This window comes from Acinonyx jubatus, chromosome D4, assembly GCF_027475565.1.
Source record: "Acinonyx jubatus isolate Ajub_Pintada_27869175 chromosome D4, VMU_Ajub_asm_v1.0, whole genome shotgun sequence".
Lineage (NCBI taxonomy): Eukaryota > Metazoa > Chordata > Mammalia > Carnivora > Felidae > Acinonyx > Acinonyx jubatus.
In genome coordinates, this window is record NC_069391.1 from 92,506,233 (window position 1) to 92,529,699 (window position 23,467).

Sequence of the window (23,467 nt, forward strand, 5' to 3'; positions counted from 1 at the left end):
GAAAAGTAAATGCAGAGAAGGTCATCATTAGATGAACTAACCAATGGAAATACAGGTGGCAAATTAGGTAAAAGTTTTATATCAATGTCAGCTTATGAAGTCGATTACTGTGTTATGAATATACAAGGGACTATCATTTCTATCCTCAGAAATGTATACCAGAGCCATAATACATGCAATGTGTTCTAAAAAGGTTCCACCAGGAGAAGCAGCAGAAATGGTAGAAATTTGGGTAAATACAACAAAAGTGTTCGTCTTCTCTTAAGTTCTTCAAATTATGTATGGTGGTCAAAGGTAAAAAATCTCAACACTAGTTGATGGGGGTCTTCAGTGTATACATATGAACATAATTCCTGTGAAAACCACAATACAGAGCATAGAAGAAAGGAACGTATATGGTTACAAGCCTTCCAGGTTGCACTTGCAGTGGCAAAGTATTAAATCTAACTAGAGCGTTGAAAGTTAGATTATGAATGCTGCAAGCCCTGTAGCAGCCAGTAATTAAATAACAAAAATAACAAAAACCCAGATATAGCCAAAAAGTCAGTAGATAAAATTAAAATGGAATAGTAAAAAAAATTTAAATAGTCCAAAAGAAATCAGAAAATGGGAACTAAGGAACAAAAAAACAGAGACACAGAAAATGAAAATAAAAGAACAGATGCATTAACACATAGTTACATAAGCATCTATTTTACAGGGAACACTGGAGATTAAGTGTTAATCTTACTCTGGTATCCGTTACTAATACCTTTTTAATGTCTGAGAGAACAAATTACACTATGAAGAATACCGGCCTATAAAGAGCGGCAGTTCCTTCATTAGAGTTTACACAGGCCAAAGTGACATATTTTAATCTCCATCAAACAAGGGAGCAAAACTAAGCTCTTAATCATGTGATGAGGAAGGGAGCCAAGAAAAAAAATCTTAAAAATGCAACAGCCCAGGTTTAAACACACACAGACTACAGACACTAGACACTCAAGAGACAGAGGGAGAGAAGAGAGCCTGACCTGTGACATTAATTTAACACAGAACTGTATGGAAAAGTGGACTAAATCACAGCTCTTCACCCCCATTCACGTCTCCACAAAGGACACTCCATTACACACTCTTCCATTACAGAAAGAACAACATTGTGCACTGTTGGCTCTACAAGTTGTAAGAGTGACTGTAATTTATCTATTTTTCCCAGGCATAGTCCAAACTTCACTAAACGTTAAACAGATGTTATGGATTTCTTTCCCAAAATGTTGGCAGTGACACATTTCAGTCTGAACTAGAATAGTCAGAAAAGTAAAATAACTCAAAGTGTCTTTTTCTTAAGGACAAAGCAAAACATAAAGAGAAATGGAGGATAAAAATTCTAAAGTTTTATTAGGTCTAAAATCAGATGGACATCAGAAGTTAATTATTCACTAAAATATTATCAGTCACTCTCACATATTGCTGGTGAGAATGCAACACGGTATGGTCACCTTGGAAAACACTGTGCCAGTTTATTATAAATTTAAACATGTTGTAATCATATGACCCAGCAACTCCTTTCTAGTTATCTACCCTGGAGAAAAAACTTACATCACACAAAAACCTCGAATCAATGTTTACAGCAGCTCTATTCATAATCACCAAAACCTGGAAATCACCCAAATGTCCTCCGATGGGTAAAAGGGTAAACACACTAGTACCAGTACGCGGAATACTACTCAAGAAATGAAAAAACGGGTGAATCTCAGTTCATTTACTTTAGCTAAGTAAAGAGGCCAGTCTCTATGGAATTTCATTTATTTCACATTTTGTAAGAGGCAAAACCCTAGTGATCAGAGCAGGTTTTGCCAGGGGTTGAAGGGTGGGGAAAAGGTATGACTATAAAGGAAGAATATGCAGGATTTCTGTGGTGAAGGAGCTGTTCAATATCATCGTGGTGGCAAGCACACAGAAACCATTCAATCTGAATAACACAGAAGGAAAAACCGAAAAAAGATTACAGAGCCTCATAGACAAGTGAGACAATGCCAAAAGCTTTTACATTCATACAACTGGAGGTCCAGAAGCAAAGGAGAAATATATATATATTTATGTAATACATAATAAACATAGCAAAAAATTAAATTACAATGGAATATTTTTTGAAGTATTCAAATAGGGTTGCCTGACTGGTTCAGTTGATAGATCATGTGACCCTTGATCTCAGGGTCATGAGTTCAAGCCCCAAATTGGGGATAGAGTTTACTTAATTAAAAAAATTTAAAATATTCAAATCATCCAGAAAATGCATGAAAAGCAAACAGAAGAACAATAAAACAGACAAATAACTAAATGGGTAGACCTCAATCAAAAAATATCAATGATTACATTAAATGTAAATGATTCATAGATCTAAACATAAAAGGTAAAAGTATAAATTTTTTTTTAATTTTGATGAAAATCTTCATGACCTGAGGTTAAACAAAAGTCACAGACATCATATCAAAAACACATAAAAGAAAAAAAAGATTAACTGTCTTCTTAAAATAAAAAAATTTTGCTCTTTGAAAGATACTGTTATGAAAATGAAAAGACAAGGGGTGCCTGGCTGGCTCGGAAGAGCATGTGACTCTTGATCCCAGGGGTTGTGAGTTTAAGCCCCACACTGGGTGTAGGGATCACTTAAAAATAAATTCTTAAATAAGAAAAAAAAGGGGGGGAAGAAAATGAAAAGACAAGTTACAGAATGGGAGAAAATATTTGAAAATTGCATATATGACAAAGGACTTGTACAGACAATACATAAAGAACTCTCAAAACAACAGTAAGGAAACAACCCAATGAGGCCATGAGTGGAAGACATGAACATAAACTTCACCAAAGAGGATGAACAGACAGCAATAAAGCACATGTAAAGATGCTCACAGTATCAACCATCAGGAAAATGAGATGCACTACACTCCCACTAGAATGGCTAAAATCAAATATACACAAACAGCACATGATGGAGAGCATGTAGAGAAACCAGAACTCTCATACATTGCTGGTGTGAATGCAAAATAGCACAAACCTCTGGGAAAACATCTTGGTTGTTTTTGTTTTTTTTTTAATGTTTGTTTACTTATTTTGGGTATAAAAGAGAGGGAGAGAGGGAAGGACACAAAGACAGGGAGAGAGAGAAGCCCAAGCAGGTTCCGCACCCAGCACATAGGGCCCGACATGGGTATTGATCCCATGACAGTGAGATCATGACCTGAGCCCAAAGCCAATAGTAGAATGCTCAACTGATTGAGCCACCCAGGCACCCCTAGGCCAATTCATATAAACTAAAATGTAGGGGTGCCTGGGTGGCTTAGTCAGTTAAGAATCTGACTTTGGGTGCGCCTGGGTGGCTCAGTCGGTTAAGCGTCCGACTTCGGCTCAGGTCATGATCTCACGGTCCGTGAGTTTGAGCCCCGCGTTGGGCTCTGTGCTGACAGCTCGGAGCCTGTTTCAGATTCTGTGTCTCCCTCTCTCTGACCCTCCCCCATTCATGCTCTGTCTCTCTCTGTCTCAAAAATAAATAAACATTAAAAATAAATTAAAACAGGGGCGCCTGGGTGGCGCAGTCGGTTAAGCGTCCGACTTCAGCCAGGTCATGATCTCGCCGTCCGTGAGTTCGAGCCCCGCGTCAGGCTCTGGGCTGATGGCTCAGAGCCTGGAGCCTGTTTCCGACTCTGTGTCTCCCTCTCTCTCTGCCCCTCCCCCATTCATGCTCTGTCTCTCTCTGTCCCAAAAATAAATAAACGTTGAAAAAAAAAATTAAAACAAACAAAAAAAGAATCCGACTTTGGTTCAGGTCATGTTCTCACCATTTGTGAGTTCTAGCCCCACATTGGGCTTTGCACTAACAGTGCAGAGCCTGCTTGGGATTCTCTATCTTGCTCTCTCTCTGCCCCTCCCCTACTCACACTTTCTCTCTCAAAATAAATACTTTAAATATATATACAAATGTATATAATACATATGGTATATGTTTATTATATAAATTTAAGAATATGTTTATGTATAAATATATATTTATAACATACTTATATTTATTATAAATATATAAGTATGTTTTAAATATATTTATATATAATTTTAATAAATATATATTTATGTTATATATACATGAAGAAAGCATGTGTGCACACACCAACATGAGCAGGGGAGAGGCAGACAGAGAGAATCCCAAGCAGACTCCACACTGTCAGCACAAAGCCCAATGCAGGGCTTGAACTCAAGAACCATGAGATCATGACCTGAGCCAAAACCAAGAGTGAGACCCATAACCAACTGAGCCACCCAGGTGCTCCTAAAGTCTTTATTTTTAAAAAGACAGGAAAATGTAAAAAGACACAGAACTTTCACAAATGACAAGTACTGTCCATGAAATTGCAAATTTAGTAGAGGGGGGTTTAAAAGCAGATTAGTCAGAAAATGAAGAAATAATTGCTGAACTGAAATACAGATCTGAGGAATAATCAGGAATAAGCACAAAGATACAAAGAAATAGAAAGTATAAAGAAAGGGTAAAACAGATATAGAAGGTGAACAGAGAGCATGTCCCCAACTCTGGAATGAGAATCAGAGAAAATAATGGAAAGAGCTCTGATTCTACTAAGGATGTAAACAGCTGCAGAGAAGACCATCCACACGTATCATCAAACAAATCTGGATCTATAAAATCATAACATTTCTTGAGTCTATTAGAGACCCAAAGCCACAAGGCAACCAATAAATTTTTCTTCCTCAAAGCAAAGACATGACACAAACTGTTCACTCCTGGGTCAACTTAGGAGAGGAAAGCAGTCCCTATTCAAGTGGGTAACAAGAAATCAGCTAAAATTTCATAAATTCTTTTTTTGTTGTTAAGTTTTTTCCTGTTTTTTTTCTTTTCTTTTCTGTTTTGGTTTTTTTTTTTTTTTTTTTTTTTTTTTTTGATATAGAAAAAGAGAAGGAGAGAGACAGAGAGAGAGAGAGTGCATGTGCATGCAGGGGAAGGGCAGAGAGAGAGAATCCGAAGCAGGCTCTACGCCACTGGCATAGAGCCCCATGTGGAGCTTGAAATCACGAACTGTGAGATTATGACCTGAGCCGAAATCAAGAGTTGGATGCTCAACCAACTGAGACAACCAGGTGCCCCAAATTTTGACAAATTCTTAACAACAAATACGGGATAGAGTGTCATTTTGGAACAGGTTGGAACCCCAGACACAAAGGGACACCACCAGAAAAACCAGGGTCATGTCAGAGAGAGCTCCCTGCCTCTGGCACAGGCACTGCCAGGAACAAAGTGAAGCCAGCATTCTTCTTTGATGGAAACCAAAAACCCTGAAATGCTGAAAAAAGGGCAATAAAGTAATGGAAGAAAAAATCTCTTGCTTCCAAGGGAGGAGCACAAGTCAAACTCATCTAACGTTGGGAGATGGACAGAAAACACTCCTGTTACCAAGACAAAGATCCACTGCTTCAGGAAGAGGGCAAAAACCCCATTCCATGGGAGGGGCAGGAAACCCACTGGGCCCAGGATCCTACACTAACACCAAGCATTCATCTGATAACCCTGCAAGAGGAACATGGAAGTCTCTCCTGGCCAAGACCAACCCCAGATCCACGCGGGTTTTGGCTCTACTGGGCAGGAGGAGCAGGAACACTGGGGAGACCAACCCCTGAGGTGCAGGTACACAGGACTGCCCAATACTGAGGATGGACCCTGAAAACAGAGAACTCCCGTTGTGCCCACCACAAGCCTGGCACCAAGTAATAAGCATCAACAACTACTACTGGGGAGCGTCAAGCACATGGAGAAAGGTTCCCCTTAGAAAGGCAGAAAGCTGAGTGGATCTGGAACACAGAGAAGAAGCCTCCAGCTCCCAAAACCACATTCTAAGCATAAGGAAAAACAGACCTTGAATTTGAGTTCACAGATGGAAGAATCTGAAACCTATGGTGAGGTGGTGATTTGAGGCCTACTGATGACGGAAACAGTAAAAATCCCAAACCAGCTCAACTGCTGACCACTCTGAATTGACGCCACACTACTGGCATGATAAACGTACCCATTTCTGAGCATAAATACTATTTGCTTCAGTCTCTGTTTTTCCACAACGTATCACTAAAAAAAAAAAAAAAAAAAAAAAAATGATGGCATACAAAAATTCATGAAAAAAGACCCCAGAAGTAGCAGAATCAGGCTCCAAGATGATACAGATGTTGGCACTATGAGACAGGGACATTAAAATAACCATGATTAAAAGTCACAGAGACAGAAATACGAATGGAGGGGAAGATGGGAAGCTACTGTTTAATGCACAAAGAGTTTCAGTTTTAAAACATGAAAAGTGTCATGACATAGATGGTGGTGGGGCGCCTGGGGGTAGGTAGGTTGAGCTTCCGACTCTTAATTTCGGCTCAGGTCACGATCTCGCAGTTTGTGAGCTCAAGTCCTGTGCTGGGCTCTGAGTGGGCTCTGTGCTGACAGCTTGGAGCCTGGAGCCTGGAGCCTGCTTTGCATTCTATGTCTTCCTCTCTCTGTCCCTCCCCCACTTGCACTCTGTCTCTCTCTCCCTCTCAAAAGTAAACATCAAAAAAAAAAAAAAAAAGATAGATGGCGGTGCACCTAAGTTAAATACGTCATGTATGTACTTAATACTATAACTGAACCCTTAAAAAGGATTAAGAAGGTAAGTTTTATGGTATATGTACTTTATCACAATAAAAAAAATGAGGGAAAAAAGAGCTAGTACAAAGATATATGAAAGAGTCTTGAATCTTGAAGGTAGTGGTTTCATGAAGCTGCAGAGGTGATAAAATTGCATAGAACAAACAAGTGATTGTAAAACCGATAAAATCTGAAAAAGCTCTGTGAATTTTACTAATGTCAATTTTCTGGATGTGAAGAGTATACTCTGTAACATGTTATCATTGTCAGAGGCTGAATGAAGGGTATGTAGAATCTCCTTGGATACTGGTTTTGTTTTTTACAATTTTCTGTGAATTACAATTATTTCAAAATTAAAACTTTAAAAATATGTGTAACAGATGAAATAAGATTAGCAAAATATCAATAATTGTTGATGCCTAATGTGTAGCTGCAGGTTAATTATTCTATTATTTTTACATATATATGAAAACTTCCAAAGTAAAACACTAAAGAGAAAAATAGCCATAATTAATAAATTAAAAGATCTAATGGAAAAAGTTGTACAAATGCATTAACAAATGGGGACTTTCAGTAGACAGAAAAATTAAGGGTCAAACTGAAAATGCCAGAGGTAAAAAAACATGACATTAGAAGTGAAGAATTCCTTCAAAGGGCTCACTGGTAGGTGGGACTTCAGCTGAGGAAAGAATCTGTGAACTTGAAGATAGGATAACAGAAATTACCCAAACTAAAATGCAAAGAAAAAACAAAGAGTAAAAGACATAGAAGCACCCAATCCCTGAGGTGATATACCAAATGGCTTAATACATGTGCAATTAGCACTGCAAGAGAAGCACAGAAAACAGAAGATTTGAAAAGATGTGGATGGGAATTTTCACACTAACACACCTTAGAAATAATACTGTCAAACTGGGGAAAAACAAAATTAAGAGAAAGGTTTGAAGGCAGCCCCAGCCCCCAAATTAACCCTACAGCAGACTTCTTGTCAGGACCCACGTGATCCAGAAGAGACTAAAGAACATCTTCAATGATGTCGGAGAAGAGCGGCCACCCCAGTTGTCAGTGGTCAACAATATATTCCTGGTCTCCCTCCCACACAGTTGTTCCCCGTCCAATCATTGTCTAGGTAGGACCCTCTCTCCACCACAAGGTCCACTTCTAGTCCCTCCTCCAATCTCCTGAAGTTCAAGGCTTTAACTTCTACCCACTGGCAGAAAACTTGGGGCTCTATCTCCTGCCTCCAACTCTTCTGAGCTGCCTACTTCCTATTTTTACTGCTGTGCTTCACAGATACTCAACATGTCCAACCTGAAGTCACAACCTCACCTACCATGATTCTCTTTCAACTTTCTCTATCTCAACAAATGGAATCACCATCAAGGACTCCTGATCCCTCCCATTCGGCCAATAATTGTGCTTCCTAAATATTCCCCAAATCCAAACCCATCCAGCACTCTACCTCAGCTACCATTATGCTAGTCCAACCTACAAATGTCTTCGGCATCTTCATAAGCTAATCACTGACCAAGCTGTACCTACTACTATCCGCCGTCAATCCCTTCTCCCTGTGGCATCCACAATAGTTCTTTCTAGGATGTCACACACTCTCCAGGCTCTGCTTTGGTAGCTTTATGCTGGTCTCCGGACGATGATCAAACTCCTCGTACCAAACTCCATGCAGTGTGGACCTTACGTACTTGACAGCCTCATCTCAGAACACACTCTCCGGCTCACACCCTGCTCTTGTCAGTTGCTCACAGATGGCATGCTTCCTCTTTGCATAGTGCCTATGTACAACTACTCTGTCTAGGACCTCTTTGTTAGGTTACACCTACACATTATTCAGATGTCAGCTCAATTTTCAGGAAATGATTCCATGTTCTTCTTAAAAGTCAAATTCCTGATGTATGCTTCAACAGGCATTAAGTAACTCTCCTCTGTAGCACTGAGGGCAACCACAATTTTAGATTTATTTCCATAATTAACTTAGGAGTTCACCAATAGGCTATAACCTCCATGAGTATCAAAGATTGTATCTGTTCTTCCTCACATTTTAAAGCCTAGCACATAGTTAAAAAAAAAAAAAAAAGAGAGTAAACTTAAAACTGTAGAGTGAAAACAACCCCTAAAAAAATAAAAATTTGTAATATCTTACCTAGACACAAATTCACTTAATTCTGAATATTCGGTGGGCTCCATTATTATGTTGAGGTCAGTAATAACAGAAGATAAACTCTCCTTATTCTAAAATTTAAAAAAAGTTTATACATCAGATCACAATAAACATTTAAATAAAATAAAGAGACAAAAATTATTTTAAAAAATACAAAATGAAATACCACCAAGCAATAGGAAAAGGTAATTTTAAAAAGCCACAACAGGAAAAAAAAGCAAATATAATCACACAAAAAACTTGATATTTTTTAAACTTTATTTCTGAGAGAGAGAGAGAGAGAGAGAGAGAGAGAAAGCGAGCACATGGATGGGGGAGAGGCAGAGAGAGGGAGAGAATCCTAAGTGGGCTCCACAGGGGGCTCGATCACATGACTGTGAGATCATGACCTGAGCCGAACTCAAAGAGGCGAACTCAGACGCTCAACCAAGCCACCCAGGCGTGCCAGAAACTCAAAATATTTATATTAAAAATGACTTTATAACTAAAAGTGAAAGAATAACCTGGCAAAAAATTTTTACAATAAATATGACAAGGAGAAATGAAAACTGAAAAGAAAAATGTGAAAGACATGAATTAAAAACTGAAATGTATTAGACAATTAACATGGAAAAAAGTATTCACTCTCACTAGTAAAAAGACAAATGTAAATTAAACCAATGAGATAATACTTTTACCTATGAAATCATTTTGACAATACATACTTTAAAATACACATATTCTCGGGGCACCTGGGTGGCTCAGTCAGTTGGGTGACTAACTTCAGCTCAGGTCATGATCTCATGGTCTGTGAGTTCGAGCCCTGCATGGGGCTCTATGCTAACAGCTCAGGACCTGGAGCCTGCTTCAGATTCTTTGTCTCCCTCTCTCTCTGCCCCTCCCCCACTCACACACTGTCTCTCAAAAATGAATAAATGTTCAAAAAATTTTTTTTCAATACACATATTCTCTATACCAGCAGTATGACTTCAAGAATCTATCCTAAAACAGTAAGAAATGAAGACAAAGACTTATGGCTACCTATTACAAAAACATATTTTGATCTGTAAACTCGGGTTTTCTCCTTTACTCTAGTAAATTTTGCTCTATTATATAGTTGCCTATCATTTGTCTTTCACTTGTTTTTGCAAAAAGCATATATTGACCATTTGTGGTCTTCCAGATTGTTCTTTTTACTTGCTCTTACAGGTGATTTTCCTCAAGAGTGCCATCCATATTTACCTCCTGGTTACTTCAAATATAGTTCTCAGCACTATAATCACTTTCTTTCTCTCAGTTCTCTTTCCTCTTACTCAATTTTCTATAAATGCTTCATTTGATAGAGCAGGTTTTATATAGTGTGTTCTTGTATTTATTTCCTGGACTAATTCTTTCAAAGTGAACTTATCCCCATTTTCTTATTAATTCATCTCATGACAGTACGTTTGCACATGTCCTAAATGAAGATAATAAAACATGGCACCATATTTGTGCTCTATTCTGGGACTACTATGTGTTCACAGGAGTAGATCTAACAATTTCTAATATTTCCTAAGAAAACAGTGAGTGGTTACTTCTTGACACTTCCCCATTTATCTAGGCACTATCTGATGTGTCTCTGTATTTTGAGCTGCTGGAGAAATGGATATTGAGGGCTTATAATCTCTGTTTAGTTTTTTAGCTGCCTGAGGATACAGTGGGAATTGTTAGGAGCAAAGGATCTCAACAGATATTTCTTCAAAGACATACAAATGGGCAGAAAGCACATGAAATAATGGCCAGCATCATTAGTCATCACCTGGTCATTCCATTTGACCCAACAATTCTATTGTTAGACATACACCTAAGAAAAATGAAAACATATGCCTACTTATAAGCTTACACATGAATGTTTACAGTAACATTAACAGTAGTAAAAAGGTGAAAATAGCCCAAATGCCCATCACCTAATAAATGAGTAACTAAATTTGATATATTCATACAATGGAATATATTCAATCAAAAAAAGGAAATGAAGTAATGATACCTGCTATATGCACAAACCTTGAAAATACTATCTTGAGTGAAAGGAGCCAGTCAAAAAGATCACATATTACATGATTCCATTTCAACAAACTGTCCAAAATACACAAACCCATAAAGATAGAAAACAGATTAGCTGTTGCGTAGGTCTGGGCAGAAGAAGAGGGACTGAGGGATGATAAAAAGTAAGGGGTTTCCTTTTGAGGTGATAAAAATGTTCTAAAATTGATGTGGTGATGGTTGTACAACTCTGAATATACTAAAATTTACTGTATATTTTAAATGGATGAATTATTTGATATGTGAATTATTATCTCATTTGACTGGTTTTAAATTTTTTAAAAAACCTCAGAGGCACATCTTGTCTTTTGCTTGAATATGTGTGGGGGTGTGTTGGATTTTGGCCTTTCACCCATTAGGAAAGGCAAATAAACCTTACCTCACTATAAAGCCTATGATTTACAGGCCCCTCCTTATTTATTTATATCAAGATTTATATCAAGAGTTGTATGCTTAACAGACTGAGCCACCCAGGCACCCCAGATGTCTTTTTTAGTGTTTTTGTTTCCTTCAGATAAATACCCAGAAGTGGAATTGCTGGATCATGTGGTAATTGTTTTTAATTTTTGAAGGAATTCCGTACTCTTTTCTATAATGACTGTACAAATTTACATTTCTACCAATAGTCAATAATACACAAGAGTTCCCCTTCCTCCACATCCTGGCCAATACTTACTTCTTGTCTTTTTTATAATAGCCATCCTAATAGGGGTTAGGTGATATTTCACTGTGGTTTTGATTTCTATTCTCGGATTTTTTTCATATACCTGTTTGGCAATCTGTATGTCTTTTTGAAAAAATGTCCATTCAGATCCTCTGCCCATTTTTAAACCAAATTGTTTGGTTATTCTGCAATTGAGTTATAGCAGGTCTTTATATATACTGGAGATGAACCCCATCAGATATAGGATTTGGAAATATCTTCTCCTATTCCAAGGGTTAACTTTTCATTCTGCTGATGGTTTCCTTTGCTATAGGGAAATTTTTTAGTTTTATGTAGTCACACTTCTTGATTTTTGCTTTTGTTGTTTTTGCTTTTTGGTATCAAACAAAAAAAATCAACACTGGGACATGTCAAGGAGTTTACTGCCTATGTTTTCTTCTAGGATACTTATGGTTTCTGGTCTTACATTCAAGCATTTAGTCCATTTTGGGTTAATTTTTTGTGTATGGTGTAAGACAGAGGTTCAGTTTCATTCTTTTACATGTGGCTCTTCACATTTCTGAACACCATTTAGTGAACACACAGTCCTTTCCCCATTGTATATTCTTGACTATCATAAATTAATTTACCACATATGCGTGGGTTTAGTTCCAGGTTCTCAATTCAGTTCCATTAATCTTTATATGCCAATACCATATTGTTTTAATTACTATAGCTTTTGTAATACAACTTGAAGTCAGGAATCATGATGCCTCCAGGTTTTTTCCTTTCGTAAGAGTCAACTGTCTATTAGGGATCTTCGGCGGTGCCATACACATTTTAGAATTCTATTTTCTATTTCTGTGAAACCTGCCATAGGACTTTTGATAGGGATTGTAGTTGAATCTGTAGATTCCTTTCAGTACTGTGGACATTTAAAAAATATTAACTCTTCTAATCCATGAGCACAGAATATCTATCCATTTATTTGTGCCTTCAATTTCTCTTGTCAATGTCTTATTGTTTACAATGACCAGGTTTTTGACCTCCTGTAGGTATTTCAATCTTTTTGAGGTAATTAAATAATTTCTCTTATAGTGCATTATTAGTGTACAGAAAAAGAACAGATTTTTGTATATTGATTTTGTATCTTGCAGCTTTACTGAATTCATTTATAAGTTCTAATAACTTCTTGGTGGATTCTTTAGGGTTATCTAGATTTATTTTTAAGTTCATTCTCTCTTGCTTGCTTGCTTGCAATAATCTCCACATGGGTCTTGAACTCATGTCCCTGAGATCAAGAGTTGCACAGTCCTCTGACTGAGGCAGCCAGGCACCCCTGTTTAGGGTTTTCTATATAGAATATCATGTCATCTGCAAATAGTGATAGTTTTACTTCTTCCTTTCCAATGTGAATGCCTTTTATTTCTTCTTTTTCCCTAATTGCTCTGGGTAGGACTTCCAATACTACGCTAAATAAAAGTGGCAAAGGTAAAAACCCTGTTCCTCATCTTAGAGGAAATTCTTTCATCTCTTCACCATTGAGTATAATGTGGGATGGTCATAAATTGCCTTTATTAGGTTGAAGTATGCTCCCTCTATACCTATTTCTTGGGCATTAATATAAAAAAAGGGATGTTGAGGGGCGCCTGGGTGGCTTAGCTGGTTGGGCATCTGACTTCAGTTCAGGTCATGATCTCACAGGTCGTGACTTTGAGCCCCGCGTCAGGCTCTGTGCTGACAGCTCAGAGCCTGGAGCTGCTTCGAAGTCTGTGACTCCCTCTCTCTCTGACCCTCCCCCACTCATGCTCTGTCTCTCTCTGTCAAAAAAATAAACATTAAAAAAAAAGGGATGAATTTTCTCATATACTTTTCCTGCATCTATTGAGATGATCATATGATTTTTATCCTTCATTTTGTTAATGTGATATATCACAGTAATTGCTGCAAATGTTAAACCACACCTGCACTCCTGGATTTAATCCCACTTGATCAAGGTGTGTAATCCTCTTACTGTATTGTTGAATTTAGTCTGTTAATATTTTGTTGAGGGTTTTTGCATCTATGTTCATTGGCAATATTGGCATGTAATTTTCTTTTCTTGTGGTGTCCTCGTCTGGTTTTGGTATCAGGGTAACACAGGCCTCTAAAGTGAATGTATGGGTCTTCTTTCTTCTTCTATATTTTTGTAAGTATTAGAGAAGGATTGGTATTAGGTCTTCTTTGAATGTTGGGTAGAATTCTCTAGTGAAGCTATTTGGTCCTAGATTTTTGTTTGCTGGAAGGTTTTCAATCACTGATTTAATCTTACTAGTAACCAGTCTCTTCAGATTTCTTTTTGGGTCAGTCTTGGAAGGCTGTATAAGTCTCTAGGAATTGATTCATGTCTTTTAGGTTGTCCAATATGTTAGCATACAATTGTATTCTTATTATCTTTCCTAGTTTTGTGATATCAACTGCAATGTCTCTTTCACTTCTGATTTTCAGTTCCCTCTCTTTTTTCTTGGTGAGTCTAGCTAAAGGTTTGCCTATAATTGTTTACCTTTCAAAGAAAACAGCTCTTGGTTTCACTGGTCTTTTCTACTGCCTTTTCAGATTCTATTTCACTTATTTCTGCTCTGAGCTTTGTTATTTCCTTCCGACTTTGGGCTCTATTTGTTTTTGTTTTCTAGTTCACTGAGGTGTTAAGACAGGTTTTTTGAAATTTTTCTTGTTCCTTGAGGTATAAATTTATAGCTCTGAACTTCCCTTTTAGAACTGCTCTTGCTGCATCCCAGAACTTCAGTATGTTATATTTTTATTTTCCTTTGTCATGAGGTATTTCATTATTTCTCATTTAATTTCTTCATTAACCTGTCAATATTTTAGTAGCATGTTATTTAATCTTCACATGTTTGTGCATTTTCCAGTTTTCTTCTTGCAACTGTCGTCAGAAAAGATGCTTGATATTAATCTTCTTAAACTGTCAAGACTTGTCTTGTGGCCAAACACATGATCTATCCTGGAGAATGGTACATGTGCACTTGAGAAGACTGTATTTTCTTGTTTGTGAATGGAATGCTCTGTATGTATATGTTAAGTGCATCTGGTCTAACCTGTCATTTAAAGCCCATGTTTCCTTATTGATTTTCTGCCTGGATGACCTATCCATTGATGTAGGGTATTAAGGTCTACTACCATTACTGTACTGCTGTCCATTTCTCCCATTAGGTCTTTTAGTATTTGTTATATATTTAGGTGCTCCTATTTTTGGGTGCACAGATATTTATAAATGTTATATTCTCACGTTGTATCAACCAACCCCTTTGTTGTTACATAATGCTCTGCTTTGTCTCTAATGATAGTCTTTGTTTAAAAGTCTATTTTGTCTAGGGGTGTCTGGGTGGCTCAGTTGGTTAAGCACTTCAGCTCAGGTCATGATCTCATGGTCTGTGAGTTTGAGACCTACCTCAGATTCTGTGTCTTCTCTCTCTCTCTCTCTCTCTCATGATCTCATGGTCTGTGAGTTTGAGACCTACCTCAGATTCTGTGTCTCCTCTCTCTCTCTCTGCCCCTCCTCCCCTCACATTCTTTCTCTCTCAAAAATAAATATTTTTTAAGTCTATTTTGTCTAACCGAAGTATAGCTACCCCAGCTTTCTTTTGGTTTCCATTTACATGGAGTATCTTTTCCCATCCATCCCTCCACTTTCAGTGTGTGTTTGTCCTTATGTTTGAAGTGAGTCTCTTGTAGGCAATGTATAGATGGGTCTTGGTTTTTTTTTTTTTTTTTAATCCATTCAGCCACTCTATGGTTTCGATTAGAGGATTTAGTTACTTTACATTTAAAGTATTAATTTTGTATGTGCTTATTGTCATTTGTTATTTTCTGGCTGTTTCATATTTCCTCTGTTCTTCTTCTGCTACTCTTTTTTTGTGGCTTATTGACTTTCTTTAATGGTACACTTAGATCCCTTTCCCATTATCTTTTGTGTATCTACTGTAAGTTTTGGTTTGTAGTTACCATGACACTTACATATAACTTGTATTCGTGACAGTCTACTTTAGGAGCACCTGGGTGGCTCAGTTGGTTGGGCGTCCGACTTCAACTCAGGTCATGATCTCGCAGTTTGTGAATTTGGGCCCGCATCGGACTCTGTGCTGACAGCTCAAAGCCTTGAGCCTGCTTTGGATTCTGTGTCTCCCTCTTTCTCTGCCCCTCCCCCACTCATGCTCTGGCTCTGTCTCTCTCTCTCAAAAATAAATAAACATGAAAAATAAATTTTTAATTTCCCTACTATGGAATCATTTTGTTCATTACATCGGGTTTCAGGAAGAGTAGTCACAAAAACCTACTTAGCCATTTTTCCTACAAACTGACACCCATCTGATTTATTATGCTTTATGGAGTATGAATATGGACACATGTTAATTCTGATATTCTTATGACACCAGACAGAAACTCTGGAGAATGGAACTGTATATTCCAATCACTGCTGACAATAACAGCTGTGCCAACATGGGTAATCATTCAAACTCCCTTGAGGTATTTCCCTATAAAATAAGGGCATTGAGCTTAATAGTCATAGTGACCTTCTAAGGTCACTTATGGTTCTTACCTTCTATTACTATGATTTTATTATAACAATACTAAGTACAGTAGTTTTATTATTTAGGTTACTTTTCAATTTTCTCATGGTTAAATATCTCCCTCTAGTGGAAATTTTGTTTAAAAAATGTTTAAGAATTCAGAAGACTGCTGTGTCTTCACCATTTTCTTCCCTACAAGTCTCAACTATAAAAATCTGAACACATAAAATGGTAAAACCATTTTAGAAGGCAATGTGGTATCATCAATCAGAATTTACATGTACATCTCCTATGAGAGCAGGTCTATTACTCTAAAGGCATATTTACACAAGTAGGCCTAGAATATATGAGGCTTTACCATTAAGTAATAAAAAGTTTTTTTAAAAATTCTCATCAGTTCATTACATTAGAATTTTAACAAAGAAACATAGTCTGTTGTTCCCTACTTCTCCTACATACGACTCATTCCTAAAATCTTCCTTTTTCGGGAGTTGTTTGAGACTACTTGCAACATCTTACTTAGTAGTCTGGTCCTCAAGAAAAATCATAAAATTGGTAAGGCACAGAGAGAAACCAAGTGTTGGTAACATAACCAGGGAGAGTCTGCAACAAATTAAGTAAAATTGAGCAGTTCAAAAATTCCTGCTATTTTGGGGCGCCTGGGTGGCTCAGCCAGTTAAGCATCCAACTTCAGCTCAGGTCATGACCTCACGGTTCGTGAGCTTGAGCCCCACATTGGGCTCTGCGCTGACAGTGCGGAGCCTGCTTGGGATTCTCTTTCTCTCTCCTTCTTTCTCTTCCCCTCCCCCACTTGCACACACACATGCTCTCTCTCTCAAAATAAACTTAAAAAAAAATTCCTACTATTCTGAAATGTAAACAATGACAACTTGTATCTCTTTAGAGATTCAGCAGTTCCTGTGTATCTTTGTCTACCAAATGTCAACTGTCCTCTCCTTAGATTTTTCCTCCCTGCATTCCCTAAAGCATATGGGACAGAAACTACTGGTAGTTCCCAAAACTTGTACTTCTTTCTAACACCAATATTTCACTGGTCTCACAGCCATGCATAACAAAGACTGAATTTCCAGTCTCTCCTGCAGTAGGTTACTGGCCAACAGAATGTAGGTAATAATGATGTATGTTACTTCTAGAAAGTATCTTTCAACAGAAAAGGTAAGCCCTTGTTTGCCCATTCCCCACCCCAACACCTGAAGTGCTCAAATCATCACCATACCATGATTTGGAAGCCACAAGGCTAATGGCAGAGCCTGATACTCATAAGGCCACCATGTGGCTCTTGAAAGCTTACCTTACAATTTTGTTTAAGCAACAGAGAAACTTCTAGTACTTGTAGTACTTTGATCCACCTTTATTAAGTTTTCTGTCATATGTAGCTCAACTAATTCCAATTGATTCAGCATGTGAGCTAACAGTACACATTTAAGTCATTAGTAAATGCTCACAAAATTTTCAATCATGCTTTGGTACTATGGGATGATCATAATATGAAGCTAAAAGTACTGCTGAGCTTACTATTAAGACATATTACGTTAATAATGGCAAAGCTCAATGCCATTATTGACATTATGTATGGGCTGGTGCCACCACAGCCTAGTAGAAGGCGGGAACATGGCCACTGCAGCAGGGCCCACATGGCTCCAGTCTTGTCTATACTGCCTCATACAGCCACCCAGGACCAGCAAGCCAAACAACTAAGGGAGTTCCCCAGTGCCGGTTCATGCTGAGAATGCCTCTGGTCAGGCAGCAGCCATTCTTCAGAAGCACATCATGGCCTAAAAAAATATCTCCAAACTGTGATGTCATCCTTGATCTGACTCATAATGGGATCAAACTACCATTGGTATTTTCCTTCAGAGGCTTAAGGGACCAAAAAATGCAACTAAAACAAAAAGGAATTAAAAAAACTGCAGTCTATTTTATCTCTTAAGCCACAGCCCCATTAATGAACAGGCCAAACAGTCTTTGGGGACAAGCCATTCTGGAATGTACAGCTCCACTCAGCAGCTGGTTCACCTCAAATACTAAGGAGGAAACTTCTCTTTTCAGTTGGACTTATGGACAAGCTCCCAGGATGAGCCTAATTTTGCCAACAATCTTGCTACTCTCCGTATAAACAATAACAGAAATAGCCTGGATGACCCCAAAGCCACTAGGACGCTCCTGGGCAGTGTATACACTGCTATTACAGATTTCTTAGACACAGAGATGGACCTGGGGCCTGACTCCACCAACCTGACATGGACTGTAGGCCTGGTCCATTAATGGAGGCCAGGATGCAAGTGAGTATGTGGAATATCACTACTCTGAATTTAGGATCACATTAGCTCCAAAGAGAAAAAATTCAGGGGCCCCTGGATGGCTCAGTCAGCTGAGCACCCAACTCTTGATTTTGGCTCAGGTCATGATCTCACAGTTCGTTAGATTGAGCCCTGAATTGGGCTCTGTGCTGACAGTGGGGAGCCTGCTTGGGATTCTCTCCCTCCCTCTCTGCCCCTGCCCAACTCATGTTCATGTTCTCTTTCTCAAAAATAAATTTAAAAACTTACTTAAGGGGCGCCTGGGTGGCGCAGTCGGTTGAGCGTCCGACTTCAGCCAGGTCACGATCTCGCGGTCCGTGAGTTCGAGCCCCGCGTCAGGCTCTGGGCTGATGGCTCAGAGCCTGGAGCCTGTTTCCGATTCTGTGTCTCCCTCTCTCTCTGCCCCTCCCCCGTTCATGCTCTGTCTCTCTCTGTCCCAAAAATAAATAAATGTTGAAAAAAAAAATTTAAAAAAAAAAAACTTACTTAAAAAAAGAGAGAGAGAGAATTCAGTTGGCATGACTGTACAACCTTTTGCAATGGGATAACACCCAGGTGTTCCTGGGCACCCAAAAGAGAAGGAAGCATGGGGTCCTGGCACAGCCTTTCCATCCCAAGTGAGACCAATCCATTTGTATCCACATTCTGTTTTAGTCTTTGGCAGATAATCTTTGAGGTTATGCAACACAAAAATATCATCTTGGTGACCCTGTACGTTCCTAAGGCCTGGTGACAACCCGGAAAAGTTTACCTCCCCTAAGGCCACTCATCACCCATGCCCTGACTGTGCCATATCCTGCTCAACCAGCCCTGGCAATGACATACCGTGCATGTCCTTAATTACCTCAGCAGTGTTTCAGGGGGAATACTCTGAAGTGGGAGTGAGGTGGGAGCTCTGTCATCAGATGAGGGGCCCAGACATGCTTCAGCCTTTTCTCCGCCTGGTGGGACCAGAGGCAGCAACCAGGGATATGGACTGCAAAGACTTCTCGAGAAGCAAAACCTCTCACCCAGACAACTGGAGCAGGCACTCCTGAGTAGTTGGAGGTCACTATCCGACACTTTAAGGAAGCAGGGTCCTGATTATCTGACATCAGTCCTTGTTCTTATACGAAAGGGGAAAACTTGGGGCTGTTTTTGTGCTTAAGGACAATGATCAGGCGTCTTGGTAGATAACCACGAATATAAGCAGCAACTTGTCCATGTGACTTGGGTTGTGATACCTGGGCTGCACCTGCTTTACCAATGAGTTGAGCCAAGACAGCCTGTCCACCCTTCCCCATTCACCTCCTTTCCACATACTCCACATAGGCCCAGTTCACAAAACTAACTAATTGAACTGTTTTCTGCTATCAAAGTTTGTGCCCAGGCCTGGTCAATTCTTGAAATTACGCCTGGATCCCACTCTTCTTGGACCCATACTTTGAAGGTATCTGAACCTTGTTCTGCCCAACCCTGGCCATATGCTGCACACTATCATTCTGTCTACTTCCTGATTTTATGTGAAAGTCTTAGCCAAAAGTATCTTCCTCTTGTGTCATGTCTTAGCAGTCCAATATAACTTGCTGGCATAACCACAAAACACCTTGGAGTCTAATTCTCCAGCCCTGAGCTTTCAGATGGCTGTGGTTCCAAATGACTACAACCTCAGGGGAGGTCCTGAACAAGGACACCCCAATGAGCTGCTCCCAAATCCCTGATCCACAGAAAATGGGTGAGGTAAACAGTTTTTTGTTGTTTCAAGCCATTAAATTTGGGGGATATTTGTTAAGCAACAGCAGATAACTAATAAGTAATAGATGGCTGGTATATCAGCCGACTAACAAAGGCATCCAGAACTATTCCCCTGACCTTGGGGCTGCTCTGAGGGATGAGGAGGATCTTGCTATCTGCCTTCCAATAAAGCCCATATACGCTCAGCAACAACCCTCTCATATGCAGTTGTCAGGGTGTTTATACTGTAAAAATTTTTCTGACATGGTATCACTTTGCACAAATGTACTACAAGAGGGCCCTGGTTCATGAATTCCTCCTTAGTTCAGCCATTGCTGAAGGCTGTGGTATGGGAATTGCTTAATCACAGCAGCAGAATCTCTGTTAGCACAACATACTCCTACATTTACCTGGATTTCCAGAATCTGAAATTCAAGTTGAAATGTAATCATGTGGCAATTTCCTGATAACCTGTGTCTCTGCAGAACTTTCTTTATACCTGTAAATCAGAAAAAAAAAATATTTTATTTGCAAATAAGTTTCCACCAAATACCTCTTATTTTTGTGAACATTTATAACATGTGGATATACATGTGAGGTTGTATGTTAGCATTTACATTGCAAAATCTAGAAAGATATGCACCAAACTGTTTTACCTTTGCAAAGATGAACTAAAGATAACGTGTACTTCCTACATCCCAATTATACCAAAGATTATGGTAAGAAATAAAACATGCTAGTATAACTCTACACAAGTTTGAATCATAATTGATAGTGTTTTCCCCCAACATTATATGACTCTAGTTAAAAAGAGTACATGGAATCTACCTATTTGGTTGTGCTACCTTACAAAACTTTATACTTAAATGTGTAAATTGCATTTTGCTAAGTATACAACTCAGTATTTTTTTCACATGAGTTTCCCATCTAACTTCCACTGAGATCAAGATACAGAAATGTTAAAATATGCCATAAAGTGCCCTTATGCCCTTCCCCAGGCTACTCGTCCCCCAAGAGATAACCACTATTTTCACTTTAACATCATCTAATCTTGCTAACAAAGGTATTTTTAGAAGAGCACAACTCCACAATGATAAAGAAGAAAAAGGAGAGTAACCTAATTTTGGAAGCTGGAAATCAGATGAATGAGCTAGATATCACACAGAACAGTTGAACTAAGCTGGCAGATCCAAGAAAATTAAAACCTAAGCCAGCAATGGGGGAAGCACTGTATTAAGCCCATTCAAAAGCCTTCTGAATAGGCTGCACCAAGTACTTCTACAACGAGGTCAACATAGGAAGACGCAAAATGGGAAGACTAAGATTTCTGCACTAGCAAAACTTATACCTGGCCTAACCTCTTGTTTTCCATCTCTTCCTTTCAAATACCTCAAGTACTTAGATTCTATCACCCATTTCTTATGTATTTCAGACTTCTGCTGAGGTGTGCTACCCAAGACCCTCTGAGGACCAACTCAATGTCTTCCTTGTCATGAGGCTTATTTCAGTGGAAAGTCAGAAAGCATTTCCAAAAGTGATTCTTCCTTTAAAGGATGATACTCTTGCCCAAAGTTCCCCACATCCAACGCACAGCTGAATTAACATCCCTTTATAAGTGAGTGCATCACAGACCCTTGACAATAGAACTCAATCACCTGGACCAGAAACCCTCCTCTGGAAAATGGTCCAGCTCCTGAAACATTTACCTTGGCCACAGGCCAAGGAGTAAAGCACTTTAGATGAGGCAGCTCTCATGCCAGCAGTGAATAACTCTGAAGATTTGCAAATTAATCATGCTATTGTTCTTTCACTTACTTGACTATTAAAACACTTAATGACAAAGCCTGTGTCTTCTTTAACACCTACCTAAGGCAGCTTTAAAAGAGTATTATGCACACTGTGATGTTCAAAAGACACCTGACAAAACAAGTTTACCACACCACATAGTCAAATAGTTACCTCATAGGATCTTAATTCAATGACATGACAACCAGTCTCTTACGTGTAATGAGGTAAACTTCAACATCACTTCCAAATTAAAATGCTTACTCTTTTCTGTATTCTCAGTGCTTGTTAGGTCCTCCGTTTTCATGGAGTAATTTATTATATTGATGCCAGTAAGTGTGCTTAGAAAAAGAAGTTCTGATTCTAAATGTCCAAGATGACCTCTCAGATCTTTTGAAGCGGCCCATTCTCCAGAATCTGACTGATGTATTTCTTGAAGGGATTTTCTAAAAAGCAAATATAACAAATAATTACTCCACTGAAGAAACCACTAACAAGTGCTTTATCTCATAACCAAAAATTTCTTCAAACCATTTCATAATTTTTTTTTCAACGTTTTTTATTTATTTTTGGGAAAGAGAGAGACAGAGCATGAACAGGGGAGGGGCAGAGAGAGAGGGAGACACAGAATTGGAAGCAGGCTCCAGGCTCTGAGCCATCAGCCCAGAGCCTGATGCGGGGCTCGAACTCACGGACCGCGAGATCGTGACCTGGCTGAAGTCGGACGCTTAACCGACTGCGCCACCCAGGCGCCCCTCTTCAAACCATTTCTATTTTGTCTTTCTTACTTTCTTCCCACTAAAAGTACCTAAGATTTTTCTCAAAATCAATATGTGTACTAACACTGTAATCTTTAGTCTCAAATTAAAACAAAGCTAATTAAATTATACTACCATATTTCTACCTATTACAAACAATTGTAAAATAAACTATAACAAGAGTACTTTGCAACATGAAAATGTCTGTTTATAATGGAATGTTTAAAATACTCCAAAGTAAATACCTGATATCCCAAGACATCTCAAATTATTTTTGTAAATGTCATTAAGTAACAAAGAAATGTTGGCTGGCTAGCTTTAACTTCTAAAACAAGTAAAGTAGGGGCACCTGGGTGGCTCAGTCGGTTGAATGGCCGACTTCAACTCAGGTCAGGATCTCACAGCTCATGAGTTCAAGCCCCGTGCTGGGCTCTGTGCTGACAGCTCAGAGCCTGGAACCTGCCTCCGATTCTGTGTCTCCCTCTCTCTCTGCCCCTAACCCAGACACATTCTGTCTCTGTCTCTCTCAAAAGTAAATAAACATTAAAAAAAAATTTTTTTTTAAACAAGTAAAGTATCACAGAGCATTTTATAGTAAGAAAGAGAGTCTCAGGAAATCTAAGAATAAGGGTGGGGGGAGGGGAATTCCAAAGGAATAATAGCATAATCTCTTTAAACAATACTGAAATCATTCTTCATTGAGAACGCAAAACTCTATTTTCCTTGAAAAAGAGTAAAATTTCAGCTAATGATCACACTGAATGTTATTTTACTTTCTGTCATCCTTTAC

At 38.7% G+C, this 23,467-nt stretch overlaps 1 protein-coding gene across 4 annotated transcripts in view; it reads right to left on the reverse strand.

Annotated features, from left to right (window-relative positions):
• Window positions 1–23,467, reverse strand: part of CENPP (centromere protein P) — a 227,909-nt gene that overhangs the window by 186,810 nt on the left and 17,632 nt on the right. For 3 of the 4 annotated variants that reach the window (XR_008291363.1, XM_053205435.1, XM_053205436.1), the window contains exons 2-4: window positions 22,184–22,365; window positions 20,545–20,633; window positions 8,811–8,899 (exon numbers count right to left, since the gene is read on the reverse strand). Coding sequence is in view for 3 of the 4 variants with exons in the window: in XM_053205435.1 (XP_053061410.1) it covers window positions 8,811–8,899; window positions 20,545–20,633; window positions 22,184–22,365 (360 nt within the window). In the remaining variant the exon portion in view is untranslated. The remainder of the gene's footprint in view (window positions 1–8,810; window positions 8,900–20,544; window positions 20,634–22,183; window positions 22,366–23,467) is intronic. The other variant, XM_053205437.1, reaches the window with a different exon arrangement.